Genomic DNA, 20997 nt, shown 5'->3' with positions numbered 1-20997 from the left:
ATATCATCGCGTGTTCCATTCATCGCAAAATGGTGTTTTCTTCCTGTAATCTAACTCACGTGTCCATTTGTCGCGCTCATCTGTCTGTGTTTACGCGTATGTCGCGAGTGATACGTGTTAATTAGCGTCGCAAAGGCCGATATCTCGTTTCGGTCAATTCCATCAGAAGCACTTAATCCGATTACCGTGGGCCGTGCGCTGTGTTAAGGATCGTGTTGCTCGTTAAAACCTGTTCCCCGTCGCGAAACACCGACAGGAAGAATCGTTTCCTTCCCGCGCTTCAACATCGAGACGACAGACAGTCGCTTCTCGATATCGACCGAGGTATTCCGCGCGCATCATTCTCCACCCCGTTCCATCTTATTACGAAACGCTCGGGTTTCATGAAGAACGAAGGAAAATCGACACGCGAGAATGAAGAGATCGACGACACTTATTCCCTAAGTTTGCCCACGCGCGCAATAATACACGGAGAGAATGTTTTCTTTTTTTCTCATGTAAATTCTTTTCAATTTTGCTGTGTTTTTAGTAGTCCGGATGTCAGTAAGATCTCGCTAAAAAACATGGTAAATTTCGTTAGAAACACAACAGATTTCGCTAGAAACGTATACGGGGAGAAAACATTTGTTTGAATTAACCGAATTTTTTATTAAAAATCGAACCAAAAAATTCCAGCAGAAGTTACCGAAATTCTTTGGTTCGTTGATATTTTAACAGAAATCTCGTTGACCTAATCACACTTCTTTTTCCGTGTAGCAAATGTTTTAGTAGCGTATTTCCGTTGCTAAAATAATAAGTAGCACGTATTGAGTGAATTACTGCAGAATGTCATAAAATTCCTCGGTCATAAAATTCCACAGTAATTCCACAAAATTCTCTCCATGCACGTTCGGTCGATGCGTGATCCATTGATTGTCGTGTTTGAGAATTCGCGGTACGAGACGCAGCGATCTCCTGCGAACGCTAATGGAGACGAAATTTAACAAGCTTGTTAAGAAAGAAAAAAAACACGGATCGTTACGCGAAATAAGAGTGACTCTTTTCCTTCCTGTCTGACTGGCACATACAGCGATTTCAATTGCTCGGCCGGGGAGCATCGTTACTTTGCGATTTCACATCTGCTTGACGTAACGTCCGTCACGTAACCGGTTGAAGACAAAAGTATCGCGAAATCATTCGATCTGCTGACTCATTTGTCCCGTCCTCCCTCGTGATGTCGGCGTATCGATCGTTATTAGAGTCCTATGAGGATTTCACATCCATAAAAATCATAAGGATACCGTGCGTTTCAACGGGTTAACTAATCAACGAGAATCCATGTTGAATTCGCAGGTGCGCAAGAGGGAATCCGTATGCTAATTTGCTTTTCCGCGAACTCCATAGAGACAGAAAAAGTCTTCCTTGAATATTCCCGGAATTATATATTTGCGCAAGAAGAGAGGAGGAAAAACGCACGAGGAATATTCGAATCCTCATCCCCCGGTATCACGTGGTAGGTCGCGCTCTCATTATCTCATTAACGTAAACACCGTCATTTTTGTTGGATCGGCGTGCGTGTGCGAAGGTCGGGGGGGATATAATCCGGCCGAACTAAAAATAAAGAGTGCCCCGTGCAAGAGTCGAGCAATCGGCCATCGGCCCGTCTAGACGAGCGAATCCGAGCGTCTGCCAACACACGCATCGTCAGAAACGACCCGTTCTACACTGTCTGTCTTATTTAGTTATCCACCTAGGTGGGATCCAACGGGATTCTCCGGCGCTCTCGAGATATTGATTCTCTCGAAACCGACGTGGGTCGTGATTCAGCGGGAGATAGAGAGAGAGAGAGAGAGAGAGAGAGAGAGAGAGAGAGAGAGAGAGAGAATGTTCTCGGTTTCTCCTTCTTGTCTCTCCTGCCAACACACCGACAAGAAATCGTCGGAATGTCGCAAAACCAACAAAATTTCCCGAACATCTTGAATTGATGAGAACGCAACAAAGCTCCATCGATATTTGTGTCTCACGAAATGAATACACGAAATTCGTCGCCGCCGACGAATCGAAAAGCCACGGCACTTGTCTCTCTCTCTCTCTCTCTTTCTCGCCCCTCACCCTTTCTGTTTGTCTTTCTCTCTCTCTCTCTCTCTCCGTTTCCCTCCTAGCGAGAATGCGCGAGCCGAGAATAACCGGGACTTAATTAACACGCGCTGACACAGCGTAGAGAACTCGTGCCCCGAGTATATGTCTGCGTCCCTCTCCACCAGATGTTAACCCTTTCGTGTGCTTTCCTACGCATTCGGATCGCGAGAACGGCATCGCCGAAAATACATCTCGACTGTGCGAAGGGGACAAATCGTGTACCCGCAGCACCCATTCGTCGTGGTTTCGGTACAGTCACTTTCAAGTTCGCACAAAGTCAGTGGAAGAAAAAGATCGCAGTGTTTTGTTCGCGTAGAGTTTGTTTCGCGGTAATTCTTAGAAAGTAAATTTTCGCCGTTGGATCATCGAATGTTCATTGAGATTTATCGAAAGGATGGTGTATAAGGCTATGTATAGGTTAAGATACACCGAAAAAGCAAGGAAAATAAAAAGGAAAGGAGTTAAGGTTTAAGAAAAATAGGTTAAGATGACGAAAAGGAATAAAGATAAGGCGTGTAGAAATAAGAAAAAATAAGGAATATATAAACCGAAAATCTTCCTGGTTGTGTAAAAGTTGAAAAAAAAAGTTGAAAAATAAAGATACATTAAAATTTATCGAGCTGAGAATGTTCGCGAGCTTCCTCCATGAACTTACGGAGAATTAGTCGCTTAAGTGATATACCCGGAAGAGTTCTGTGAATGAAAACATTGAATTGCTTTCGATAAATTATTGTATCCTTCCCTAATTTATAGCGAATACAAATTACATTTTGTAGCCTATTTTTCCAAATTCTTAAAAAAGACAATAGAGAGAAAAAAGCCAGATATGCTAAAAGAAAAAGTGTCCTGAGTGAAAATCGCGGTTATTTTAAATTACCACCAAAGAGGTAAAACGCGTATTGGATAAAACAGGCGGAAGGGGAGGACGAGAACGCACAGAAATTTCGTCATTAGCATATAAAACGAAGATGGCTAATTAAATACACGAGCGACACAAATACACCGATTTTCTGGCACTCTTCTAGCGAGCCGCGCGCACGGAAGAAGCAATTGCGTTGGTGCAACTGAATTCTTTGCTACCCGGGGACCAGACGAAAGCTCGGCTGTAAGAACGGAAACACTCTCGTGGCAGATTTTTACGCAGTCAATTGTTCCTATCTTAACCGAGTTTCAACGCAGTTGGCTGCCTCAGACGAATGTTTTCGGTAACAGTTAAGCTTGATCTGCAATGTGCTCTACGCTTCTTCTACTTCTTTCTGTTCATCTCTTTTTGACTCAAATCTTAAGCCTCAAGCCAGAAGGAAAACAGAGAACGAGAAACAAGAAGCAAAGAACATATTGTAGGTTAGGCTTTAAAGAAACATCAGCGACTTCGTCTGGTCGCCGTTCAGTTAAACGAACCGGCACTTCTCGGCCCGCGCAGATGATGATCGATTGATTCCGCCTCGCGAGAGAGCGACCGGAAGAGAGCTCTCCAGAACGGTGTCGTGTCTCTCTGTCATCTTGACACTTCAGTCAGTCCCGTAAGAAATGCAAGTCGCGCCTACGATATATCTCCACCGCGTTGCCGATCATTTTCAACTGGCGCGAGGTGAACGTTAACGGTTAATGAGTCCGCGTTGAGTGGCATCCGCGCGACCGGCGCTACGTGCGCTGCACTATCGCCAGATGATCGATAACGCACACCTAATAACGTAGAAGCGAAAGCACACTTCGCTCCGAGGTGTGCGCGATCGATCCGTCACACAGCCACAGTTGGAGAGGCCCGACATTCCCCGACGCGGGATTCTCATTCCCATTGAATCTGCACGTGCACTCTCTTCAAGTGAATCAGCACAAATGTTTCCGATCGAATCAGCGAAGGGAGCACTTGGCCGACAATCAGTGAGAGATGTTCACCGATCTTCAGCGCAAACACTCCTCTCACTTTACCGCTTCTTCTGTCTCACCAATTTCGACCGGCGAATGTGAAATTTCACCGTAACGTCTGTGCAGTGCACAAATACGTTGCACGTTGTGGCAGATCCAACTTCCTGCGTTTCTGAATGCGATGGAATTGGCGCTCTCCATGTGATTTACGTGCAACGACACTGTCCGTGTCTGCGAGCCGCGTCAATAATAGCATCAGTCGCTGCTATTGACTGATTCTTTCAACGAGGTTTTACCGATTGAAGTATGTTGTACTTGTAACTGAACCGTCAGTTGCACGCACAGCATTTCAGTGAGGAATATACTGATTGCATTTTAGAAAGTAACGTCGCGGGAAAGCGTCCACCGATCCTTGCCCCTTTCCTGCCCTAACCCCGAATTTCCCCATATTGTTCTCGTGATAAGCGATTTTCTGCGATTGTCGCGTCTTGAGGCCGCGAATTTCGATGAATCGCGACTCGGCCCACCTAAGAGAGCAAAGCCGGGATCGCGGGGAGATCCAACCGCGAGATTCCGGTTTTCAGTCGAAATCAATGTCGGTCGCATGTAGGTATGTGTGTATGTGTGTTCATGTGTACATACGTAGGGTATGTATCTATGTGTCTTCGTACGTGCATGACATGCGCGAGCGGTTCGCAAGGACGAAATCGTCGGCTTGCATGCAATCTCGTCGATCGGAAACGATAAGAAACGACGCTCTTCAACGTGTCTTCAGCGTCGATTAACCTTCACCGCGGATTGCGTATCGGCCGCGGGAGATCTGGCTCGCGATCGGTCGAGCCGCGCTCCAAGTCAAGCGACGTTCATGTCAACAGTCATCGATCACATTGGCCTGGTCGGACCGAGACCTTCCGTCCGACGGGCGCGCGTCGTCGGGCCTAGTCGAGTTAGGTAAGACACACTCGCACATTCTCTACCCACGTACTATACGAAGACCGTGTCCGGTCGGGACTTGCGTGATGCAAGTTTATGGAGCCGTGACGATGAGACGCGACGAGAGAGACGAACGAATCGTCGTCGCCGTTGCGGCTGGACGATCGCGCGTCTCGCTCTGCAATCGTCCAGCGGTAACAGCAAAGCGAGACGCGCGACTGTCCGATCGAACGGCAACAGAACAGGTCAGTTTCGCGGGTTGTCGTCGTCATTGTCGTCGTCATTGTCGTCGTCATCGTCGTCGTCGTCGTCGTCGTCGTCGTCGTCGTCTCCTTACGCAGGCCGACAGTCCTAAATAGAGAGTGGCTCTTCATCGCAACGGTGCACGAAGCCGTGCTGTTGTTGTTGCTGTTGTCGCTGCTGCGGCTGTTGCAATAGCTGGGGTCATCCGCTGGTCTGCTCCGGCAACAGTATGCTGACGGACTTGCGGTTCGCCGTTGCGACGGCGTGGCCATTCGCGGCCAGTGCGGACGGCGGTGGCCGATGGGAAGGAGCGACCACGCGCACCTCTGGCCTCGGGGAGGCCTCTCGCAGCGGGCTACCCACAGCGCCCACCAGCTCCTCGGGGTTCGCCAGTGCCGACGGTCTGCAACGACCACGTGTTCGTTCGCATTGGCCGCGTCAAGTGAGTTCTCAACAACGGAACACTGAGCTTGTCCTATCGCATATAGTGGGGCCATTTTATCGTTTTCGACTAGACGTAACTCAAGATAAACAAATTTAATCGTACACGTGGGAAAAGAAAGGAGGATATGACTTTTAGGCGATTTGGGGACCGCTAGGTGAACGCAAATTTCCTATTTTTTCTTTCGTATTTTTTCCCATAAAATTAAAAAATCGACCTTAAAATTGCGCCAAGTAAATGGAAAAATAGTTATAGACATTTAAACGTTGATTTTCCCTGAAATTCATGCATTTTTCAACACTACTATCTTAAATACCTTTGACCTTTTTAGAGGTGCTAACTCTCACGTTATATAGGAGACTTATTTTCTCAAAACTTGGTAATTTTTGGCCGATTCTCGGGAGCTACGCCTTCTATCTTCCCCTTGCCGCGAGCGGGCCACAAAAATGACGGTCGCGGCCAGTCGCGGCTTCAAGCTTGGAGGCTCGACCGTCACTTATAAGTCTAATAAGTCTCCTATGTAACGTGAGATTTAGCACCTCTGAAAAGGTCAAAGGTATTTAAGATGGCAGTGTTGGAAAATACATGATTTTCAGGGAAAATCAACGTTTAAATGTCTATAACTATTTTTCCCTTTACTTGGCGTAATTTTAAGATCGATTTTTTTTAATTCTACGGGAAAAAATACGAAGGAAAAAATAGGAAATTTGCGTTCATCTAGCGGTCCCCAAATCGTCTAAAAGTCATACCTTCCTTTGGTTGGTTCAAATGTGTCTGGTGAAGCATGAACGAGCTAGAAATTCCGGCAACATCAATTGACATTTCTTGCTCGTTTATATTTCCAGACATTAGTCAAATTTGTTTCTTTCGTGTAGATTGAATTTTGCTTATATTAAATTAAATTGTGTCTCATAAATTGTAAATTACATTTAATTTTGTGCTTATATAAATTACAAATTGTGTTTACGCGACGCGCAATTTTAATAAGATTAATTTACAAGTATGTTTATTGAGTTAAATCGTATTGACAGTTTAATTGCACGTTATATTCACAATATATTTTCCCAACGATTTCGATTATTGACTTCCTGTCAGCTTCCATTTGGATAGTTTTAGCCCCACTGCGTGTCGCTGGACAAGTTTTTCATGCGGATTCATGCATTGGGATTGTTAACACGTTGATTGCTGCATTTGTTGTCGTTGATTACGATTATGCAGAAGCTTGGCTGATGATCGAATTATTAAAGAAATTCGGTGAAAAAATCATTCAAGACGCACACATCTTTCCTTTCGTTAAAAATAAGTACAAATCTATTTAAAATATATACTAAATCCTAGTAAATTCAGCTTTTCAGCCAAGAGTATTAAATTAAAATAAAAATTCGGTTTGCCTGCTTACACAGAGTCGAGCGAACTTTATCTTCGATAAGGCTTTATAATATTCTTGTGAGAAAAATAAACTCTTCTTTTGAATATATGATAGAAAATTTTTCTAAAATTTGCGATGAGCAATTGTGATATGCAATTTTAAGACTATTATCAAGAAAATATTCCTTAAAATTTGTTAGAGATAATAAAGATTACTTAAAAGAGCAAAAGTAAACTGAGCAATCGCTTTCCTTAACAGCAGAACATCTTCCTGCGTGCAGTGTCATAGCACCGGCACTCAACGTGTCAACGGAGGTGCAGGGAGATAGGAAAGCACAAAAAATTCTGTCGGAACCTTTCGATTTCGTGTTCGTCAGCGGACAGACTCTGACTACGTAGACTCCAGTAAATTACGTTTATACCGGTAATTCGAATTCGCAATTAAATTGCGGCCATTTCCGGATCCCCAATTTTACTATTTTCCTCTCTCTCCCTCTCTCCCTTTGCCGCACAAGCGTTTGATTTATTTCGCGCGGCGCGTCAATCAGAGCTGTCCGATATTTATTCGATAGCGAGGTGCAGGTAAATATAAACGAAATTCACATACCTGTGCTGCGGAGGTGGCGTGGGAGTTCGCGACAGGGGGAAACTGGCGACTTCTCTCGTCACCGAGAGAGACCGGATCGATCCGAATGTTTGGTCCGGCGATAAATTAGCACCGACGCTCTGCACCATGCCGCTACTGAAACATAAAGGCATCGGTTGATTGCTGATTAGCCTGCTCGCAAGGATGTATAATGGTCGCAGATATAAGCGGTTAGACTTTGTTACGCTGAAGAATGGAAGTTCGAGACTTTGCACGCTCTTTGGGACTTAATTAGAATGCAAGTGTGTGAATGCTTGATTAACGTGGTGCATGAGATTGGAATAATTTCAGTGTATTGATTTAAGTATGGGAGTCAGATAGGGGAAATTATGTAGAAATGGGTGTGTAGATAGTGTATAAGTGAAGGCGAAACAAGGTGTTAAGTAGGAAAGCAGGATTCAGGGAGGAAAAAGTGCACAGCTAATAGACGTTTAAGAAACAGGTAGTTAGGATGGGTAATGCAAGTAAGCTTAAATTAGTATGGTAATGTAGAGAAATTTATTGATAAAGAGGAAATATGTATAATAGATGGTAATAGAAGACAAAAGTATACAAAGGATGGAGGAAGAATAGGATATAAGAAATGAAGATGAAAGATTTGACCATCAGATGGAATAGGGAAGTAAAATAAAAGTATACGGAAGGATGAACTGGTGAGACAGAAGATGTGTATGTGTGTGTATGTGTGTATGTGTGTGTAAATGTGTGAGTAAGGCTGTCTGAGAAGATTGTAAGAAGATTGAAGAGCAAAGAATAAGAGGAAAGTTATAGGATATGGGAAACTTCTCGGCGATGTAACTTGAAGACATATAGTAAATGAAGAAAAAGCCAAAAGAATTATCTCATGGAGTTAGAGTAGGAAGTATATAATGGAGTAATGGAATTAACAAGATATAGAAGAAAATTAGGCGGAAAAGAGAGGATAAAGAAGAGAAATCAGGAGAAGAGACGGGATAGGAACAGGGAAAGAGGTAGATGTGATAGGAATAGATAAAGAGATAGATATGTACAGAATATGTGCTGAAGGGAAGGATAGAGTTTGGAATATTGTGTATGACAGGACGATATGGTACCTGCTGAGTGAAATAGAAAAGTGTAATTAGATCTGATAGATAGAGAAAAAGTGTAGGTAGTGTAAAAGTTAGGTGAAAATTAAGATGATTGTGAGTGGAGGTTACAAGGGCATTTAGATAACGAGAATAATGTCAATTAGAGAGAGGCAATGTAACTATAGTGACTAGATAAGCAGAAATAAAAAATGCACGATTGTGTGTGACTGAAGAATATAACTGTAAACAAAATCTCTTTCTTGGCTATGTAAGCTGGAGGAAAATATGATACTGATACTGATCAGCCTGCTCGCAAGAAATGTGCCGCGCTTTGTCTCGCGTGCGTGTTCTCTCGAAGTCTCTCCTCAAATATGAGTCAACATCGGCTTTGTTTTGTCGCGTAGACTTCCGCGAAATGTGAATCACTTATCTGAAGCAATTGGACAAAGTAGAGGTCAACGAAAGAGAACAAAAGAGAGAAAGAGAAAAAGAGAGAGAGAGAGAGAGAGAAAGAAAGAGAGAAAGAGAGAAGATAAGATAAACAACTCATCAATCAAGAAACCGCTGTCGAAAGATTCCGAGGATCTTCAGAGAACGAATTCTCGATCTTACTCTTACTTCAGAGGTATTCTCGTTTGAGAACAAACTCCAATCTCTATCGGGAATAAGTTTTGAGAAACTTCATAAAGATTGGCAACTGCGGAATACGGTAAAGCGAGCGGGAACTTTGTGTCGGTGATATCGCAGCGGGTTTAGTTCGCCACACTACCCGGCCGAATGTCAGACCTCAATAAAATATACTTAATGATCGCGCGATGACGCATCGTGACCGTTTTTTTATAATGGTTTTTCTAGAATTTTACGCTCCGTTGTCCATAGCGTGCACGTACGCGCAAGAGAGAGAAAGAGAGGCGCTCTACCACGTTATTATGAGAACGTGATTAATGTTAGATACAAGACACGTTAATCTCTCTCTTCTCTACCGTCAAATTGTACACGTCAAATCGAGTTATGAGAACCGTCGGACGTCGACGTCGTGTCACTCATGGAGAGGACACGTGACAGTCGCAAATGTACCGTTCCTCTCGTAGAAATTGACCCACGTGCGTACTTGTTCTCGTCAAAATAAAAAAAAATTAATGAAGCAATTCAAATGAAGCATTTTAGTAGATAGGGAACGAGTAATTTTGCTATGTTGATATCAAAGAGACTCCAATGAATTCGATCAAGCAAATCGACCTAACAATTCGAAAAAGGTTAGAGAATATGAAAAGCTTAATCATTCAGTTTATTACAAAGGGGATGAAATTAGAAGGAGAGGGTGGGGTGTTCAAATTTCGTGGTAGTCTATATTTTCCGCGCGTTTCCTAGAGAGTAATAGTTTCTCTCCGTGACCACATAACTTATAGCAATTATTTCTGTATCTGTGATTATAATTTATAACCAAAATATATTTATAACCAAAATTCTTTCCCCTCAACGCACATATCACAGATTTTACGGACGTACGAAAGACACAAATACACGACTTCGTTGCTTTTCTAGACTCGAGATCAAGTATAAAGTAGTATACACGTGTCACGGATTTACGTACAGGTATACGCCTTTTACACGAGTCATTTCTCTCTTTCTCTCCCTCTCTATCTATCTCTCTCCCTGACCGGCTTGCGCCGTTAACATTCATCAAGCGTCAACTGCCTCCTGGATTTCCGAGTGGTGCAAAGAGCTAATCGATAGCTTCGATAGGCACGACACGGCCGCTATAGGCAAGCCTACGCGTTCAATTTGCCTCCGCGCGCATCTGTGCCCTTCGTCGTGCGAGAACGTCCTGTCCTGGTCCCACGTTCTACAAAAGTCGCGACTATTTTAAGATCGGAAGCACGACTTCGCGAGAGAGCGAAGAGGCGTGACATCAATCGCGATCTTGCGTCAAAGCTGACCACAAAAGTCGTTTCCCCGACCCTAATTATTTCCTAATGCAATTACAGCTAATGATCGTTGGTATCTCCCGCGTTTATCCCGTGGCATGGCACGTGGGCCGCTTGTCGCGGATGGGTTCCGGAATATTGCGCGCCTCGCGCACGACTATTCGCGAAACGATTACCGGATCGAAGGCGATGGGACGGGAAATAGTTGACCAAAGTGGATAGTTGTCGATATTGCAGCCGGAGGGCGACCGGGCGCCACGAGATGCCGCGGGCCATGAATTATTCATTCGCCCCGGGGCCCGACTACGTCAAGACACGCATGTTGAAGTTATATGGCGGCCGACTAAAGCTCGCCATGCCGCTCGCGTTCGCCACGTGAATGCGCCCCGAGTTTCAGCACGGGAAAAAAAGATTTGCTAATATATGGATAAAATATTAACTGCTGGAGCAAATTTTCTTGCTTTCATAGCAAAGTTATTTAGTTGTGATAGCTAAATAACTTTGCTATGAAAGCAAGAAAATTTGCTCCAGCAGTTAATATTTTTAGTTGTTCATATATTAGCAAGTCTTTTTTTCCGTGAGGGGTTGCAGCGTGGAACGCGCGGAAACATCCGACGAGAGGACGGACGAAGGTTCACTGCGAGAAAGAGGTGTGATACTTGGAAAGGTTCCGAGATAAATACAATCAAATAAACCTGTTAGGAAAAGTCGGTAAAAGCTGAAGGTATTGATTGTAATATTGGTGACTATATAATTGCATAGAGACACGATCACAGGATTACAATTTCTGTAGCGATTATATTATATGCTATTATAGTTAATGATGCACACAGAGAATTTTACGGTAAAAGTTATATACTGTATAATTTTGCAATCGAGGAACAACTCGACATCCTGCAATAATTTATTATCCTTTTATTCCATATGCGCTGTTCATATTTTACGAACTGAAATGTGCTATTAAATTTAATGTTTTTAGCAAAATTTGCTATGATTCTTAACCCTCTTCAATAAAATCAATAAAAATGCCTTTAAATGTGGCTAAGCATTCTAATTGAATTCCAGTCAGTCATTTAGAAGCATTTTTGTCGATAAAACAAAGTTCAGAATAAAGGCCTATGTTTTTAATTTACTGTATTTCTTAGCAAAACGGACCTCACTGACAACTCATTTTTTAAAATATAGTAAAATTCAACAGAATTTATATGAAAAAAAACTGCATATATAATATTTTCTCCAATTAGCGATAATAATTTAGTATGCACATTGCAACTACTATTTTGTTGAAAAAATACGTCGAGAATGATTTTACTGAAAATAATTTTTTTCCTCTCAAGGTCTCTTTTTCCGAAAAAACCAATTCACAGAACTTCCGGCATCGGGAGAACGAAATTCCGGATGGTTCGTCAAAAACGCTAAAATTTTTATCCACCGAGATATCGAGAGTCGATACTGACGCACATTCGCAGGAAATTACGACGGGTCATCGGCGAATTAAAGCGTATATTGACTAGCCTAGGCTATAAACCTTGCGCGGCTTACGTTATCGTTGGCTATGTTCGTCGCGAGGCTGGATATAGCGTCCGATGAAATATGTATAAAGACGGGCGGATTATTTTTAGCGATCTCGCGCGCGCGGCCTTTGCATGAGCGACAGTCGATACGGTTTTTTTTTTATGTCGAAAAAGGGAGCACTCTGCGGCGAGAGTGCGTTGTCCGTGAAATGGTCGCGTTGGGCTCCAAGGGTCTCGGCAAGAATCGCTGACTTCGGTTCTCGCGATCCGGATTTAATTCGAGGTGAGATGGGATCTCCCGATTAAAAAGACGAGGGAGACGAACTTGATTCCCACCGCAACGAGAAAAACAAAGGGCCAGGCCGATAGAATTGTGAACTCGCACTCCTGAATCGTGATATCGAACTTCAGAAACTCGTTATTCACTGCTGCACTTTGCACACGCGCGCGTGTTTGTAAAGCAGCGATTAATATTTTCAATGATAATACGGCGCGAAGTTTGCAGTTCCTCGGGGCCCTTCCTCTTGTCGAGCTTAGCGTAGTGCAAATTGACTCTCGGCATTAGACGCTTCGTTGTCTTTGCACAGGGCAGGGAATCGCGTTTCAACTCACCTAACAGAGCCCGAAGTCACCAGGAAGGGCATGGGCGTCGGGCACGGGCTCAAAGGCGAGCTGCTCACGGAACTGCGAGTGCTGCTCAGAACGGAGTGCGGACACTGCGGCGGGCCTGCGTGCGCTCCGCCGGCACCACTTCCGCCCTTGTTGGACGCGCGGCCCTTCAGACACGGGATCTTCGGCCACCCGCTCACGTCCTTGCCAGATACCCCTGAAACAACATGTGGATGTTTGCGTTCGAGACTCAAGCGCTTCATGAGAGAATAAGGGAATAAGAAAATCAGTTAGTTGGCATGTTTACTGATTATCACATCGACTGAACGAATAAACCAATCAACTACCCAAGTAAGAAAATTGTCCGGGAAAACCTGACCAGAAACTAAGCAAGCTAATTATTAGGTGGTAAACTTAGTTCCTGCGGTTTTCTTGTTTAAAAAACTCATTTATTTCAACATCAAAAGCAAAAAATACATTAATCGAAGTATTTTTCCTCGCTAGCTATACATTTTTCCTATCTTTCGGGCAACGCGTAGATTCCGCGACGATAGAACGATTGGTTTTTTGATGCAATCCATTCGTCGATCCATTTTCGCACATCCTCGTAATTTCTGAAGTGTGTATCCACCAAGCCGTGCTGCATCGACCGGAACAAGTAATAGTCCGAAGGAGCTAAGTCTAGTGAATACGCTGGGTGCGGGAGAACTTCTCACTCGAGCTGCATCAGTGTTTCTTTGACGGCTTTGGCAACGTGTGGTCGAGCGTTATCGTGCAAAAGCATGACTTTACGTCGATTGCTGGCTACTGCTGGCCTTTTTTCCAACAATGCTTCATTCAGACGGTTTAATTGTGATTGATATCGATCCCCCGTGATACTTTCGTTCGGTCTGAGTAGCTCATAATAAACGACGCCGTGCATATCCCACCAAATGCAAAGCATTGCTTTGTGGCCATGAATATTTCTCTTTGGTGTGGATGTCGATGGTTGGCCAGGGTCTACCCATGATTTTCTTCGTTTAGGATTATCGAAGTATATCCATTTTTCATCGCCAGTCACTATGCGCCACAAAAAACTCTTCTTTTTCTGCCTGGCGAGCAGAGAAATAGAGATGTTTAAGCGATTCGCAATGGCATTTGCGGTTAATTCGTGTGGTACCCATTTTCCCTCCTTTTGAATTTTTCCCATTGCATGTAGACGTTTGGAAACAGCCATCGGAGTAACATTTAATGCTGCAGACAATTCTTGGAGCGTTTGAGTAGAGTTTTCGTCCAATAATGCCTGCAAATCGGTGTCTTCAAACTTTTTCGGTTGGCCTGAGCGTTCTTTATCATTGACATCAAAATCACCACTCTTAAATCGCTGAAACCATACTTGGCATGTTCTTTCCGATGGAGCATAATTGCCATAAGCTTCGAAAAGCAATTTATGAGCTGCAGCTGCAGTTTTTTTCAAGTCAAAGTAATGAAGCAGCACATGTCGAAAAAACAACTTATCACGTTCCATATTTAATCAAAAGAAAAAATAGCACTGCTCGCTTAAATGAATCTCTTCGCACTGAATTTTATTGACAAATGTCTAACCTCTAAAATGCAGCCAGTTTCAGATGTCAAAATAAATTACACCTACAACTAACGTCATCTAACTGTGAGCCGCAGGAACTAAGTTTACCACCTAATAAAAATAAAGCTACAACTGCTGAATGAATTTGCACGTGAAACTCTACCTTCTGAAACATGAAACATGATATTATTTTTATATTGTATGAACAATGTGAAATATAATATTTTACGATGCAAGCGATGAAAACTATTTGATTTGATTTTGTGCAAAAAAAAAGCGTTTGATTGGAAACTGGCCAGAAACTAGCCAGGAATCAAAATTACTAGCCCGGCCAATTACTAGCTAGGAAGAGGTCGCCCTTTTTACTTGGGTAACCGCGAAAGAAATGGACGATTTCATTAAAATTATAAGTCATTTCCGGCACCAATCGATTTTTCTTGTTGTCCAAGAAAGTAAAAGAGAAACGCTACGCTTCTCGTCCCGGTCTTGTTTGTTGCGTACCGGTATAGCTGCGTTTGAATAGAATCAAAGTTTATTGGGGCAATCGGCAGAAAAAGAAAAGGAAAACACCCGAAGCAAACATTCTGGAGAGTAACGGTTTGGCCAAGGACGATTGTTGCTTAATTGGCCGACCGGGCATCGCCGAAATCAGGTCGTGCCGCTTTTAGCGAAGACCAGGAGACTAAATCTACCAGCTAGCTTGTCGTTATGCCGTATTAATCACCCGAGTTATCCACGCTACACCGTGGATAGGCCACGCGCGGCCACCCCGAGAGCGTATAATAGCCTGACCTTCCGACGAAATAATATATCTTGTCGGATTTTGGCGGACGGCACGCGAGCGACGCGCAGCGCGAACGCAACATCCCCGTGGACGATCAATTGGACACGTTGGAACGATGAGTGGTGTTTGAAAAATCGCGAGACATTCCCGGGGAAATGGAATAGCACGAGGTCTTTGCGTTGGGACGATTCTCTGGATCGATTATTATTAAAATAATTATTGTTCTAATCTTTAGAAGTTAAGTAGGATAAGATATGGATGAGTATTATTAAAGGATAATTTTGTAAACCAAGTCTCTTCTTGGCACGCAAGCCAAATAAGTAAATAAATATTGATTGTTAATCTTTGGCTTTATTAATTAATTTAATTTAAATTTTTACGATTCTTTTCATTCGTTTAGCTTCTCCCATTCCAGGGTATTACCTTGAGGTATTAAGCATTGTATTTTTTTATTTTGCTTCCTCTATTTTAATAATAAAAAAATTAGGTTAATTGCGGATATTATAACTTGGAAATTGTTTTAATATCCTCGATATCAGGAGGCTCTGCGAGTGCATTTTGGGCTTGTTCATTATTTGATATTAATCGCGGATCATCCACAAATGTGAAGTGTATTACGTCTTATCAGCGTAATACAGTTATCGTGGCGCAGGTGGCGTTACGTAACTTGACATAGATTATGAGTTTTATCTCGCTGAAGTATAACGTAATAATCGTAGAGTCTGCGTGCTTCGCGTGCCGGCAATATAATTACGATGTTACAATTAATACTTTAATTAATGTCAGCGCGACTTTCTTTAATTACGCAACTGACATTATTCTCTGAAAAAAGACATCATCCTCATTGACATTATTCCCCGGAAAGAATTGCGAGATTACATCTCGACGAATGTTATATTGACGTATTTAATTAGTCTGCTTCGGCTGATTCAACTTTCGAAAATTCTCTCGCGAAATTATGTCGGATCATCAACTCGAATCTGCTCTGGGCAGACTTACCTTTCGATTTTCCGACTGAAATTCTTCTACAAACGAAAACTCCTTGCCAAATTCGGGATCTAAAATTGAACTTTTCCAAACGCGCTTCGAATCTTTAGTTCTTGATGAGAATCCACACAACGTCTAAAATCGGAACATAAGACATAATCTAAAAGACGTCTTAAAGACGTCGAAATATAAAACGTCTTTAAGATGTTTTACGTCCTGATTTTAGACGTTGTGTTATGTGAAAAATGTCCAATTATTCGCAGTCGAGAATCGTCGATCTCTCGTCGTTATCGCTGCGGGAACGTCGCCTCTTTACTTCGTCCGACATGCAGAAAACATCGGATATATCGCTTGGCTAGATACGATAGCCGCACAAACGATTAATGATTTTTCGCCTATACAAAAAAGGGTTCTAGAAATCATAAGGTAAACTCGGATATAATGGCCATACTGGAAAGATGGCCATAGGCTGTAATTTCTCTAATAATTGCAAAACGTTGCGTTTGTGTAATCAGTCACAAAGATAATCAATATTTATCGTAGTGTATGTATGTATATTTTTCGAAATAGCAAGATTATGAATATTATACTATATTTAGTTTCGATTACCTGTAAAATTTCTCATGTATCCACTAAAACTTGCTGTAACGTTGAATAAATTACAGTTAAGCTATCGCAATCAACGTTAGATACATAAAGTAGATATGTAAATTGTAATATAATATGCATTTTTATTTTCATTTTCACTATTTATTTATATAAGTACTATTATAACCGTCTTTCACTCACATTTTGGGTAAGATGGCCCACTATCATTCTAACATTTATAGAACAAAAGTCGTTCTCAAAAATTCTAATCTCAAAAATTACTTTCAATATTACAATAATTAAATCTTATGTGCAATATGTTTTGATCAAAAATTGGATTTAAAATTTGAGGCTTGTAATAGAGGTTTCTATTTTATATGTATTATATTTTTCACAAATAATATGTATTAATAATATGTATTAAATATCCTATACTAAAATGAATATGTCAAATTATGTTTTTTCATTATTTTATAAAATAATAGGTACAGAATCTTGAACATAAAATATGTATGGATCATCTATTCCTTATGGCCATCTTGTCTTAAACATTTAGGTAAGATGGCCAATGCTCATGTTTTGATATTTTTGTAATAAATTTCACTGAAGTATTTTCCTTTTAACTCTAGTATTACGTACTGTAGACTCCAGTGAAGTAATGTGCCAAACGCTATTAAGAAATAACAATAAGAAATGTGTTTTTTTTGCATTTTAAAAAAGTATGGCCATCTTATCCGAGTTTACCTTAGTAATGCGACACGCAAGTATCCTTCTCGGCAGCGAAACGCTAACGAAACAATTCTCGCACGCCTACGAGCTGATCTTAATGAGCCTTCTATAATAAGCATACTTAGTCATAAGCATACATTATTCTTGAAAATAATCGATTGTGGTTGATCAATTGACTAATGATTTATTGTAGAAAGATTTATTGTACGACACGATGCTCGTAGCGAAGAGTAGCGAGCACGAAAAGTGCATAAAACGCTTGTATCGGTCCAGCTGATCTTTTTCCACCGGTTCTCCGAGAGATAAAGTTTTTGCGTTCTTTCTCCCAACCTCCCTCCCTCCCTCGCTCACTCTCTCTCTCCATCGAATAATCGATTTGCATATAATACACAGGACGTACATACTAAGCTAGACTAGGACGGCCGATATGAAACACGGAATGGCGTAAAAAAAGGAAAAACATCGAAGCGATAACATCTAACAGTCATCTAATAGAGTCACTCGGGCCACTTAATGGAATCACAAATCAACCGTTCACGAGGGAAAATCGTTTGTGGTGTGCGTTTTCCTGCCGAGTCTATCCTTCAGTTATATATATATGTGTGTGTGTGTGTATATATACATACAACTGTATGTGTAAACGCCACATTTATCTTCTTCGGTAACAGTCAGTCCGAACGAGCGCTCGTAAAATATTGTAGTCGACAAGATGCGATTAGACGGAGGGCACGCGCTCACACGGTAACGACGTTAACCGACGGCTGGTGTCGCCGTGGCGTACCGTTGAAAGGGGCGGACAGAAAGGGGTTAAAATGGAGAAGACCCACATCCGGGGACGAGGGTGGAGGAGCAGGGGAGGAAAAGGATGAAGAAGAAGAGGAGGTGGAAGAGGAGGAGGATCGAGGGCAACAGATGTCATGGACCTCAGGAGGAGCCCCGTGCGACCCAGTTCGCGTCCTGTACAACAGCTCGCTAATGTCATTGCTGAACCACCGTCGTCGACGTTCAACGACGACGTTCCACGACGCTGTCGCGCGCGCGGTTGACAGTCCCGGCGTTCATCTGAACGCGTCGCTCGCTCGGATCTTTCATCAAGTGCTTTTCACTCGGGCGGTTGTTCGATTCGTTTGCCGCGAAGCTACGCAATAAACGCAGGAGACGCGCGAAAAGCGATGTGTCAATTCTGAATGTCAGAGTGTCTCGGCGTGCCACATAGCGGGTATGTCTGATATGTCCAACTCTGGTAACCGAATATCGAAGTACTTTTCACATTATGCGGGTACACGATGCGAGAATTTTACAATAGAAATCACTATAGGATTTTATAACCGAGTAATAGATCGACATTCTCTGCAGCAATTTATTATCCCTCAATTTCGTGTGTGTTACTTATATTTTAGGAACTGCGTAATTAGTAGTTAATAAGTAGGCGTAATTAGTAGAAAATAAAAACTGTTTTTAATTAATTTTAAGGCATTTATAAGACTTAGATCTTTTTGGTTCTACGTAGAAAGACGTATGAACTTATCTATTGATAATAAAGATTAAAAAATCGGGTTGGATCATTCTTGCATAATTATGTAGTCAATGAGAAAGATTTATATAAAAAAAACTATAATATCCTTTCTGTACTTGAATATCCACACAGAGAAAAATAATTTGCTGTCCCAGCAAATTTTCTGCTGGTCTAGCAAAATGTTTTCATTATTATATGGACAGCAAAAAGATTTGCTAAGAGTACTAATCACTATTTGCTGGATATAATTTGCTGAACCTACAAATTATTTTGCTATAAGAATCATGATGGATTTATATAAGCAGTTGCAGTTTTGCTCCGATAGTAAATAAATTTGCTAAGGATACATTATTTTGCATTAACAGCAAATTAACGTGATTCTTAGAACAAATACACTCAACAAATTTTTTTCTATCCTGGCAAAACTACTTCTATTCTGATAACGAATAATTTGTAAAATTAGTTACGTCAACTAAATTTTTTGGATGTCACTACGAATATGCAGTAGCAACGACGATTTTGCAGTTGTGCATTCTATCGTTATAATTATTATTTTTAATAATTCTTCGGATTCTTTACGGGTTACAAATAAAATATTTTAATTGAGTCTTCAACCCTTATAGAAATTTAATACTAATAAGTGATAATTTGGCCAGTGATAATTACTGTCGTTCAATAATTTTATTACTCGTACGAGTAATAAAATTATTATTTATTACTGGCCAATTTATCACAGCCAGTGATACTTTTCTATAAGGGAAGTCAACGCGAAGGAGCGTAAGGCCAAGATATTTACCCATCCCATCCGTCCCAACATTTCGCGATACATCCCGCGAATCCGAGAACCCCGACGCGTGAGAAACGCACGTGATGCATCGGCGAATGCGTGCGGGGCAGGTGATCTACGCGATGGGTGCTGATTGAAACGCCTTGCCTCGTCGTGGCCTTGCGGTCACTTCGTTTTCGCGACCTCACGTGTCGATTGTGATTATGTGATGTGCGTCTCGCGGCGGTGGTTGCATCAAGGCTGCGCGCGTCTCGCATGTTTGCATTTAGATCAACAGAGACAACCTGTCGGCCGCGCTAAGTCGCCTGATTCGGACGAATGCTCGGCGTCGTTCTTCCGCGTCGCTCCATTTCTGCCGAGGAGAGCAGGAGGAAAGGTTGGAAACATGGACGTACACGGAAAAAACAATATGGTTGATACAGAAATCTGGTTGTACCAACCAGATTCAATAGTAAAATACGGAATAACTATTTATGTGCTGTAACCAAAGAGCAATGGCTGAGTTACTTATGTTGCAGTAGTGATAATGCATGGTTAATACAAACGCGGTTCATTACGCGGCAACTACAAATGTATATTTATATACTCAGAACAATGTTTCACATGTATACATCTCTAGCTGTGCGCGTAGTGAATTGCTTTTGTTTTCTAACATCGCTGCTTTGCAATATAGCATTCATTAATGCAACTATATCGATATTTAGCTTGTCTACAAAATGATCCCCTTACTAATTTCTGGTTGCCACAACCAGATCACGCGCAACTTCATTGATGTAGTTGACACACCAAAGTAAGTCAAATCAACCATAAACATAACTATCATACAAAGATATGTAGAATGATGCAGCTATTTGCTTACAACTAAATATTTTTTGTTAGGTGCACCACATCTCTTTTTTCCGTGTAGGAATATCTGGACGGAGCGTATTTTTATGCGCGGGGTGTAAAATCAGCGCGATGAGAGGAAATCTTCGTCGCAGCCATTTTTGGTCAAAAGTGACATATATATATATATATACAGGGTGTCCGGTAACTGATCGAGCAAACGCCGTGTACGGGTAGAACAGGTCAAAATAATCATAAAAGTTATATACTATTTTTAAATTTTCTCAATATTTATTTCATAATTAATTAAAATTTATAAACGAATGAGCGGTAGGACAGGCTTCATGTGTAAAAGAAATGGCTTACCTTTTAGCAACGATAAGTAAACAGCTGATTTCGAGGTGGAGTAACGTATACGTATCGCTTGTTATTCCCCCTCGAAATCAGCTGTTTATTCATCGTTGCTAATAAACAAGCCATTTCTTTTACACACAGAGC

The 20997-nt window shown here is 41.9% G+C and overlaps 1 protein-coding gene across 6 annotated transcripts in view; it reads right to left on the bottom strand.

Moving 5' to 3' along the window:
- Positions 1-6: 6 nt before the first annotated feature.
- Positions 7-20997, bottom strand: part of LOC116843039 — a 73490-nt gene continuing 52499 nt past the window's right edge. For 5 of the 6 annotated variants that reach the window (XM_032813045.1, XM_032813065.1, XM_032813073.1 and 2 more), the window contains 3 exons: positions 12723-12936; positions 7581-7715; positions 7-5566 (listed from right to left, as the gene is read on the bottom strand). In XM_032813045.1, the coding sequence (XP_032668936.1) occupies positions 5365-5566; positions 7581-7715; positions 12723-12936 (551 nt within the window). In that variant the 3' untranslated portion in view covers positions 7-5364. Of the gene's footprint in view, positions 5639-7580; positions 7716-12722; positions 12937-20997 lie in introns of all 6 variants that reach the window. The other variant, XM_032813082.1, reaches the window with a different exon arrangement.

Source organism: Odontomachus brunneus, unplaced genomic scaffold (assembly GCF_010583005.1).
Source record: "Odontomachus brunneus isolate Ranch 3 - 2012 unplaced genomic scaffold, Obru_v1 Obru_scaffold_002, whole genome shotgun sequence".
Lineage (NCBI taxonomy): Eukaryota > Metazoa > Arthropoda > Insecta > Hymenoptera > Formicidae > Odontomachus > Odontomachus brunneus.
The sequence above is the reverse complement of the archived record's forward strand: the minus strand, read 5'-3'. Positions and strand labels throughout refer to the sequence as shown.